Consider the following 10,340-nt stretch of genomic DNA (forward strand, 5'->3'; position numbering starts at 1 on the left):
GATGCGGGGCCGGGCTGGGTGCAGGATGCGGATCCAGGCGCTGGGGCTGGCTGCGGGACGCGTGCACTGGGCAGCCCTGGCGGGGCGCGGGGCGGGTGGGAGCTGTTGGCCGAGTCCTCCCCGCAGCTGGAGGCTCCGCTCCCCGCCCGGCCCCGGGGGCCTGACGCGGCTGCAGATGCTGCAGGGCTGGGCTGGGTGGTCACGGGGCAGGGGACTTGGGATATGGGGCACGGGACGTGGGATATGGGGCACAGGACGTGAGATATGGGGCACGGGACGTGGGGCAGCCACGCTGGGCTGAGCCAGCTCGGAGCAGGGTGCAAGCAGCGGGGCCAGGGCCCTTGGCTTCCCTCCGCACCGCCCTGGGGCTCCCCCAGGGCTGCCCACGCCTCGGCACGGGCCCTGACCTCATGCAGCGGGGCCGGGGACGTGGAGGGGAAAACCCGTGAGCTCATCCCCACGCTGCACCCCAGGGCCAGGGCAGGGCCGCGTCCCGCTGCGCGTCCTGCCCCAGGTCCCTGCCTCGTCCCAGCCCTGCTCCCCCCTATCCCCACCGGGGGGGCAGCTCGGCCCTGCGAGGGGGGTCCCCATGGCCAGACCCTGCCGCAGCAGCTCCAGGCGCAGGGTGCATCCCGCTGCGGCACTGGGGTCCCCATGGGGACAGCACCCTGGGGGCACGGGGACTGGCGGGTGCCAGCGGGGTGCGTGGGGCACCCACACAGTGGGGTCGCCGTGGGGCCGGATCCTGCTGCCTGCAGGCTCCTGGGGCCCAGGAAGTGGGGGGAGGCTTTGCACCATCCCCAAGGGGCTGCGGCGAGGCTGGCGGCCGACGCGTGCCCTCGGCACGGGACGGGACAGGATGGGGACAGAGCCACCCCGCCTCGCAGGCATCGTCGCCCACGCCGGCCCCCAGGGCCCCCCCCAGATCTGCTCAGGAAGCGGCCGGCGGGGAACAAAGGCCGCTTGTGCGGGGCCGCCGGGTCTCTGCCCTTCCTGCAGCGGGGCCTGGCTGCGGCCCCGGGGCGAGACAAGGGGCCCGTGTGTGCCGGGGCCCTGCCAGGGCCGGATCCGGCCACCGGCAGCTCCTGCCCCCGAGGGGCTGCAGCGCCCGGAACCCCCCCCAGCACCCCCGGCCCCGGGCAGGCCAGGCCAGGGATGGCTCCGGGCATGGGGGGCTCCGGTGCTGAGCTTGGTGTGGGCCGGACAGGGCAGGGCCCGAGCTGGGTGGCCGGGGGCTCGCAGGGAGGAGAGCCTGGCCCGGGGACCTGGGGCCATCCCCACAGCGTCCCCACAGCCTGCCATGTCCCTGTGCACAGCCCCGTGGCTCTTCCCATCCCCAGCAGTGCCCAAGGCCAGGCTGAATGGGGCTGGGGGCAGCCGGGGGTGGAGGCAGGGGGCCCTGACCAGGGCAGGGGGAGTGGGACTGGGGGGGCTTTAAGGTCCCTTCCAACCCAGACCAGTCTGTGATTCTATGCAGCGTCCCCACAGCCATCATCTGCAATGCCCGTCCCCATGCCCTGCAATGTCCCCATCTCTACAGTGTCCCTGTGCCCATCCCTGCCGTGCCCCCATGCCCGGCAACGTCCCCACTCCTGCAGTGTCCCCATGCCCCGCCATGTCCCCATGTCCCCGCAGAGGAGCTCAGCGCTGCCCTGTGTGGGCCCTGGGGTGCAGGCCCGGCCATGGTGGGGTACCCCAGGCTCCCCCCAGCCCAGGAGCACCCCCGGGCCAGCCCAGGATGCCCCAGGTTTTGGGGCCAGCGCCCGCGTCCCCCCTGGCAGGTGGCTCCAGGGGTGTTGGGAGCGCGCGGGAGAGCACAGGAGGCGCGGGGGCCTGGGCAGGGCTGGTTTTATTCACGGAAAAGCAACTCGGCGAGGAGCTCGTCGCAGGCAGGTCCCATTGCCATTTGCAGTTCTTCGTCACCGGGGTCCTGGGGGACAAAACCCTCCCCAGGGCCTGTGCCAGCTCCGCTCTCGCCGCGGCCGGGCTCCCGTGGCGGCATGACGCCAGTGCTGGTGCGCGGGGAGCGGCGATGCCGTGCCCACCCCGGGAGCCCCACGCAGGACGGACCCCGGGCACCTGCGGGGTCCCCGTGGGGCTGGGTGCCCAGGCAGGAGCCGGGGGGGTTCAGCTCCCCCGGGCATCCCCTTCTCAGGAAGCGTTGCTCTGTGCCGGCACTGCAGAGGCGTCACCCGAAAGCGAACGCTGACAGCCAGGGATGAGGATGGGGCCGGAGGGGGTGCAGGACCCATGGGGGCAGCAGGGAGCCCGGCCGGCCCCAGGGCAAATGGGCAGGTAGTGCGGAGTGCTCAGTGCCGCTCGGACTGTGACAGCTCGGGGCTGGCAGCCCTCGGCCCTGCTGAGCACCACGGGAGGCAGTGAGCCTGGAGCTGGGGGTGCTCGGATCCGGGGTGTTTGGAGGGAGCTGGGGGTGCTCGGAGCTGGAGTGCTCGGAGCTGGGGGTGCTCAGAGCTGGGGGTGCTCAGAGCTGGGGTGTTTGGAGGGAGCTGGGGGTGCTCTGAGCTGGGGTGCTCGGAGCTGGGGGTGTTTGGAGGGAGCTGGGGTGCTCTGAGCTGGGGGTGCTCAGAGCTGGAGGTGTTTGGAGGGAGCTGGGGCTGCTTGGAGACGGGTATGCTTGGAACTGGGGATGCTCAGAGCCAGGGTGCTCAGAGCTGGGGTGTTTGGAGGGAGCCAGGGGCGCTCAGAGCTGGGGTGCTGAGAGCTGGGGGTGTTTGGAGGGAGCTGGGGATGCTCAGAATCGGGGTACTCGGAGCTGGAGGTGCTCGGAGCTGGACGTGCTCAGAGCTGGAGGTGTTCAGAGCCGGGGTGCTCAGATCCGGGGTGCTCGGAGCTGGGGGTGCTCAGATCCGGGCTGCTCGGAGCCAGGGGTGCTCGGAGCCGGGGCAGCGGGGAGATGCTGGCAGGGTCCTGCAGCGCTGGGCAGTGCCCGGGGAGCGGCGGGGCCGGGGCAGGAGCGTCTCTGGCTGGGCTGGCGCTGCGCCCGGGCTGCCCCTCACAAGAGGACGCAGGGCTTCTTGGGCTTGGCTGGGGTGGGGTTGAGCACGGCTCGCACCGCCTCCGTGAAGACATCCTTGATGCCCTCCTGGTTGAGCGCGGAGCACTCCAGGTACTTGACGGCGTGGATCTGCTTGGAGAGGCTGATTCCCTGCTGGGTGGTGATGGGCGCCTGGTTCTGCTCCTTGAGCTTCTTCATGGTCTCGGGGTTATTCCTCAGATCCTTCTTGGTGCCGACGAGGAGGATGGGCACGCTGGGGCAGTGGTGGCACACCTCGGGGTACCACTTGTGCTTGACATTCTCGTAGGAGGGCGGGCTGGCGATGGAGAAGCAGATGATGAAGACGTTCGTCTGGGGGTAGGAAAGCGTCCGGAGGCGGTCGTACTCCTCCTGGCCGGCCGTGTCCCAGAGGTTTAAGTTAATAGTCCTGCCATCGACCGTGTTCTGGGCGCTGTAGTTGTCGAAGACGGTGGGGATGTACTCCTTGGGGAAGGCGTTGGTGGTGTAGCAGATGAGGAGGCAGGTCTTCCCCACCGCCCCGTCGCCCACCACCACGCACTTGATGCTCTGCATCCCGGTGGCCTCAGCGTCCTCCGTGTCTGCCTTCAGCAACCTGCGGGGGGGGGAAAGGGGTCAGGGAACGGGGCCACGGGACACAGCACCGCTGCCTGCGGCCAGCAGCCCCTGCGATGCTCAGCGGCCCCGATGGGGAACTGTGTCCCACCAGCATGGGACAAACACACGTGCCACTGGGGAGCACGTCTTCCATAGGGTGCTGCAGGGCCCCGTGCCGTGCCGTGCCATGCCGTGCCGTGTCGCCAGCCCTGCTGCAAGGCCACCGCCGGCCCCAGCAGCTGTGTTTATCCCCAGCCCCGGCGCACATCTCCCTGTTTGCCTTCCTCAGGCTCCCTCTGCGATTCCCATTAAGGGCCGCATCCTGCTGCCCTTCCTGCGGGAGCGGCGGAGCCGGGGGCCGGCAGCTCCCTTCCCGGGCAGGGTCCCGCTATCAGCCGGGGCGAGGACCCCAAGGGCTGCTGGAGGGAGGACTTATCTCGGCCGGGGACGGAGGCTCACGCGGGGCTCACGTGCGGTGCCGGCACCATGGGGAGGGAGCGGGGCCGAGGGGACCCACCACAGGCACGGCCACGAGGAAAGAGGGGCTGTGTCCCCTGCGGGATGGGGACGCTGTGCCGGTGCCTGGTGGCTGGGCGGGGGTCTCGGGGGGGGGGGCTGGGGGCTGGGGCAAAGGCAAAGGGGCCGTGCCCCCTGCCCCCCCATGGGGAAGTCGCTCTTCCTCTTCCCGCGCTGACACCGGCTTCCTGCCCGCGGGGGCGGCTGTGCTGTGCCCCCCGCCCTGCCTGGCTCCCGGCCCGGCCCCACGCCCCCACCCCGCCGTGTACAGCTCCCTGGGGTGTGGGTGCTGCGGGGGGGGGGGGTGTGCTGCCACCACGTCCCCCACCCCACACACGGCACAGCAGGAACTGCTCAGGACGCGGCTGCGTGGGATCCCCCGCGAACGAGCTCCGGCGTCGTCTTCCTCCCCGCCCCGGCTGCAGGCAGATGGCTGCGGGCGGCTTCCTCTCGCCGAGCTGCACAGCGGCACTGGGGGCCCCGGGGGGGTTCTGGGGGGGCAGCGCCGCAGTGGGGCCTGGGCAGGGGCTGGAGCAGCAGCACGGGGCTGGGCGGTGGGATGGGGCAGAGATGGGAGCGGGACTGGGACGGTGGGAGCAGGGCGATGGGAGCGGGACCATGAGTAGGTCTGGGGGGGCAGGAGGAGGATCAGGATGGGGGCCGTGGGAGCAGGAGCAGGCTCAGGGTGTTGGGAGGCTGCCCCCCCTCAGGTGCCGGCCCCAGGCTGCCCCCATTGTCACTTCCCATGATGGGGGCCGCAGGGACGCACGGGAGGGCAGCGCTGGGGGAGATCCCAGGGGGTGCCCCCTGCCCCGCTGCCTTCTCAGGCAGCTGACAAAGCTGCCACCTGGCTTGGCTTGGCTTTTTTAATCTCTTTTCATTAAAGAGGAGACGGCACAAGTACGGCTTTGCAGATACCCGTCTCCCTTCATGTTTCCCATTTTCTGCCCCTGGACAACCAAGCCCAGCCCGCTCCCGGCGCAGCTGCGGGGACGGAGCTGGCTGACACCACGCAGGGCTGTGCCCCGGGCAGAGCTTCCTCCCGAACCTCTCTGCAAAACCCACCCCTGCTGTGGGGGCCACGGGGGGCGGCCGTGCTGCGGGGACCCCACGGGACCCCATGGCACCAGGCTCAGCCGGGCTGGGTGGCCGCTGCCTGCACCAGGGGCCGGGGGGGCCGGGGGGGCCGGGGGGCTCTGCCCAGCATGGGGCCGGGGACACCCATCCGGCGAGCGGCCGGGGAGGTGCAAGGAAGCTGCTCGTGGTCTATAAATACCCTGGAGACGGACACGGGCGGGAAGAGCGGCTGGAGCCGGAGGACAATGCTGGCAGAAGAACAAATGCGCAGGAGCCGGACCTGGCGCGCGGCGGGGGCGCGGGAGGAGGCCGCAGCGCCGGCACCGGGGTCCTGCTCCTCCACGCAGCGCCTCGGCCCCACGGGCAGCTCTGCGGCAAGCGGGGCTGGTCCCACGCGCTGCCAGCTCCTGGTGCTGTGACCGCGGTGCTGCCCCCCGACACATCCCGGCCTGGTGGCAATCATGGAAACCACTCGTGTGCCTGTCCCTGTCCCTGCCCCTGCCCCTGCCCCTGTCCTTGCCCCTGTCCCTGTCCCTGCCCCTGCCCCTGCCCCTGTCCCTGTCCCTGCCCCTGTCCTTGTCCCTGTCCCTGTCCCTGCCCCTGCCCCTGCCCCTGTCCCTGTCCCTGCCCCTGTCCTTGTCCCTGTCCCTGCCCCTGCCCCTGCCCCTGCCCCTGTCCCTGTCCCTGCCCCTGCCCCTGTCCCTGTCCCTGTCCCTGTCCCTGTCCCTGTCCCTGCCCCTGTCCCCATCCCCGTCCTGGGAAAGGCGCTGCCCAAGTCAGCGAGGCCGCAGGGGCAGTGCCCGAGTGGAAACACCACCCGTGAGACCATCGCTGCCGTGGGGAACAAGGCCAAGCCGCGGGGCAGCCCCTGGGGGAAGGGTCCCCGCAGCCCCCCGGGGGCTGTGAAGGCCCCGCACAGCCCAGGCACCACGGGCACGGCTGGCTCCGGGTGCGGGGATGGGGACAGGGACAGGGCCATGGACATGGCAAGGGCACCCGCAGGCACGGTGGCACTGGGCACGGGGCTCACCGAGTGGGGGCTTGGCACCGACGGAGAGCAGACAGAGAGCCGGGCATCGCAGCACCTGCCGAAACCCCAGCTCATCCTCGGAGGGATGGAGCCACCCCGAAACCCCACACCAAACGGGGCTGGGGTCTGGACGTTGGCTCCCCCCTGTGCCATGGTCCCCGAGCATCCCGCACCGGGGCTCCCGAGGCTCCGGCAGCCCACGGCTCCTGCCCTGCGGTGCCCGGGGACACCCGGCCCCAGCCGTGTCCCCAGCCCCGGCCCCGCCGCCTGCACAAGGCCGCTCTGTTCTCCCGGGAAGGCTCTGGCAAACCCCGCTGCCTCTCCGGCCGCCGGCAGCTCCTTAACCCCTTCTCACCCCACGGGGGCACGGGGTGCGGGGAGCCTCGGTCACGGCGTGGCCCCCTCGGTGCTTCCCCGGGTGCCACAGGGGCAGGGGACAGCAGCGCCCGTGCCCCGGCCCCAGGACACCCACTCCTGAGGCCATGAAGGTTTGGGGGGCATCCCCACTGCCCCCACAGCACACACCCCCTGCACCCCACGACTCCAGCCCCGCTCTGGCCTCGGCTGTCCCCATCAGGCCATGGTCGCTGTTAGGGGACGGGGCTGGCCACGCTCTGCCCCACGGGTGCGGGACCACCCCATTCGGGTGCAGGGCCACCCCAATCCTGCTCGGCCACAGGGGGCACAGACCCTGCTGGGGGCTGCTGGAGCTCCCGGAGCCTGCCGGGCAATGGGACGGGGGAGACGAGGGTGCAGCTGGCTTTGGGAAGAGCCTTCATGTGCGACCTGGGGACACGGGGCACGGCCTGCACGGGGTGGCAGGAGGGGCCCCTTCGCTGCCCCACAGCCCGGCCCCACGCCCCCGCCCCTGCCCCGTGGGGCCGCACAGCCCCGGCCCCGGCAGGAGGAGGGGAAACCGGAGGAGGAAGAGGAAGAGGAAGAGTCGGGGCACGGCGGGATTCGGCACCGCCAGCCCCGCCACGCCACCGCGGCCAGGCTGCGGGGTGCCAGGGAGGGGATGCGGCGGTCGAGTGGGGTCTCGGGGTGATTCACCCCCCGCCTCGCCTCGCCGCCCGCCGGGACGGGAAAAACGACTCATCTCTGCTTCAGCAGAAAAGGGAAGCAAAACCTTCCCTCCATCCCTCGCACCCGGGGCACCCCCAGCCCCCCCACCCCCCCCCCGCTGGGTTTTTCCGCTGGGGGAGCGGAGCAGGCGCCCGGTGCGACCGTGGGGCCGCAGCTCCCCTGCCGCGGCGGCACCCGGCACAACCCCACCGAACCCAGCGTGCTGCAGGCGCTGCTCCCCGTGCTCTGCACCCCGCGCCCCGCACCCTGCTCCGCGCAGCCCACACCCGCGCTGCCACCTGCACGACCCCACTGTGCCCCACGCCGTGCGCCCCACGCCGTGCACCCCCTGCTGCACCCCACAGCGTGCACCGCACCGCACACACCCTGCACCCCACACCGTGCACTGCACAGCCCCTGCCTTACCCCACACCGTGCTCTGTGCGCCCCATGCCGTGCACCCTGCCCAGGGCACGAGCCTGCCCGCACCCGGCGCACCTCTGCCCGAGGTCCCCCCCACGGCAGCGGCCCTGTCCTGGACAGACGGACGGGCCCAGACAGTCGGACACCGCACCGGGGGTTCCCCCTGCCCCAGCTGGTGTGCCAAGGGGGCCCACCTCTGAAAAGCGGGTCTGTGAGGTGGGGGCTCCTGGACGGGGCTCCCTGACCCCGCAGCACCAACAAGCGCCTTCAGGGGACGGGCAGAGCGCCCCGCTCCCCCCAGCAGCCCCTTCCCCACTGCGCCGAGCTGCAGCACCCCGGGCTCCTCGGAGCAGCACCGCGGCACGGGGCCACGCACCGAGCAGGGAGCCGTCCGTCCCCATTCTGGGTCTGCGGGGCGCTGTCCCCATTGTCCCCATGCGCAGCGTCCCGCGGGGCTGCTCCTCTGCCAGCCCCGTGAGAGCAGCGTGGCACGGCCCCCGCCCCAGCTACGAGAAAGAGGAAACTCATAAAATCTAAAAATACAGAGCAGGGAGCCCTGCAGGGGCCGAGCCGCGGGGAGCGGGGCGATCGCTGCCAGGGCCCCGCTCCGTGGGAACCTCCCCGCAGCTCCCCCATGGACCGGGGGGCCCGGCCGTCGCCGCGGTAAAAACGTCTGTGCTGAGTCGAAGGATTTCGGTTTCCCTCGCTCTCGGACTGCAGGCCCTGCGTGACCGATTTCCTCATTCTGCTCCCATCGCTTCCCGCACGGGTGCTGGGGCTGCGCTGCCCGCGGGCGCTGCCGCGGCTCCGCACGGCTCCGAGCGCAGCCGGGGGGGGCCAGGCCCTGCTCCCCCCCCGTGCATTTGGGCCATTTGCGCAGCAAACCTCACGCATGCACCTGGGGGGGCACTTTGGAGACACGGGGCAGGGGACAGCGGCGGGGACATCATCGCCCTGCTCTGCCCCTTGTGGGATGGACCGAGGGGATGGAGATGGGGATGGAGGGGTGGAGGTGGAGTGGTGGAGGTGGAGATGGAGGGATGGAGGTGGAGGGATGGAGATGGCGGGGACGCCTCCCTGTCCCTTTTGGGATACGCGGGGGCCCCGCTGTGCCGCAGGCCAGCAGCAGGACATCGCCGGGAGGCGGCGTGACCTCGTGCTTGGCGTGTGGCACATCAGCCCCGCCGCTTTCGAGGTGCCGCGAGGAAGAGGAGGGGAGGACCCCACGAAGCCACTCCAGAGGTGGCCCCGCGCTGTCACCATCCACCCAGCACCCAGCACCGCACGTCCCCTTGTGCCACGGTGTCCCCAGCAGGCACGGCGCTGGGGCTGGGGGCTCCTCCGCGGGGTCTCCAGCAGCCGCCGGGACGTGGGGCTGGGCGAGCGGCTCCGCGGGGCCCCGCTGGGGCAGGGGGCGAGCGGCGGCACCCAGGGGTGCCCCCAGCATCAGCCAGGCCGGGGTGCTCAATGGGTGCGGTGAAAGCGGCGAGCACAAACCGGCGGCACCCCCCCGGTCCCCCGGCACCCAGGACCCCCCGGCGCCCCCCAAGGGGGGGCGCCGGGGGGTCCTGGGTGCCGGGGGACCGGGGAGGTGCCGCCCCCAGCTCCCCCCCAAGCAGCCCCCCAACCTCCCCCCCTTCCACAGCACTCACCCCGGGGCATGGCGCTGGCTTCGTGGGGAGGGGGCGAGGGCAGGGGGCTGCGCTGCGCTCCCCCCGGCAGCCGGGCGGCTGAGCGCTCCCGACACAAACTTTCCTCCCGCCGCCGAGCCCCGGCCCGCCCCCGCCGCTTCCTTCCTGCTTTGGGGGGGTGGGGGAAAAGGGGGGGGGGGGAAGGAGATTGGGGGGGGGGGCGGGGGGGGCCGTGGGCCCGGCGGGATGTGAGCGTGGGAACGGCGGTGGGCAGGGGTTTCCCCCGGGGATGTTAAACGCCCCCTTTTCTCCCCCCCCCCCCCCCCCCCCCCCCGGCTCCACGCAGCTGACCCCCCCCCGTCTTGACACCCCCCCCCCCTCGTATCAGCGCACGGCGCCGCGGGGCCCTGCTGCCACCCAGAGGAGGAATGGGGCAGGGGGGGCCCCGGCTGGGTGTCCCCGAGCACGGTGGGTGCAGGGGCCCAGCGCCTGGGGGCTGCTCTGGCCCCGTCCCCGTCTCGGATCCCAACACAAGTCCTGTCCCCATCCCATCCTACCCCATCTCCATCCCCGTTCTCATCCCCATCCTGTCCCATCCCCATCCCATCCTACATCATCTCCATCCTCATCACCATCCCCATCCCCAAACCACCCCCACCTCTATCCTATCCTATCCTATCCTATCCTATCCTATCCTATCCTATCCTATCCTATCCTATCCTATCCTATCCTATCCTACCCTACCCTACCCTACCCTACCCTATCCCAAACCCATCCCTATCCCCACCTCTATCCCCATCCCCATCTCCATCCCCATCCCCATCCCCATTCTCATCCCCATCCCATCTCCATCCCCAACCTCAACCCATCCCCATCCCATCCCACTCCATACTCATCCCCATCCTATCTCCATCCCCATCCTATCCCCAATGCATCCCATCCCATCCCATCCCCATTCCCAATCCCC

General features: G+C 71.4%; 1 protein-coding gene across 2 annotated transcripts; it reads right to left on the reverse strand.

Moving 5' to 3' along the window:
* Positions 1-1,831: 1,831 nt before the first annotated feature.
* Positions 1,832-9,522, reverse strand: RHOG (ras homolog family member G). Of its 2 annotated transcripts, none has more exons than XM_040539070.1 (2): positions 9,395-9,522; positions 1,832-3,629 (listed from the first exon to the last, which is right to left on the reverse strand). In XM_040539070.1, exon 2 carries the CDS (start codon positions 3,587-3,589, stop codon positions 3,014-3,016), a length of 576 nt encoding a protein of 191 aa, XP_040395004.1. In that variant the 5' UTR covers positions 3,590-3,629; positions 9,395-9,522; the 3' UTR covers positions 1,832-3,013. The 2 variants fall into 2 exon arrangements, with proteins under 2 accessions (XP_040395004.1, XP_040394920.1); XM_040538986.1 differs by lacking the exon at positions 9,395-9,522 and adding an exon at positions 8,119-8,277.
* Between the last annotated feature and the right edge of the window lie 818 nt (positions 9,523-10,340).

Source organism: Cygnus olor, chromosome 1 (genome assembly GCF_009769625.2).
Source record: "Cygnus olor isolate bCygOlo1 chromosome 1, bCygOlo1.pri.v2, whole genome shotgun sequence".
NCBI classification, from domain to species: Eukaryota; Metazoa; Chordata; class Aves; order Anseriformes; family Anatidae; genus Cygnus; species Cygnus olor.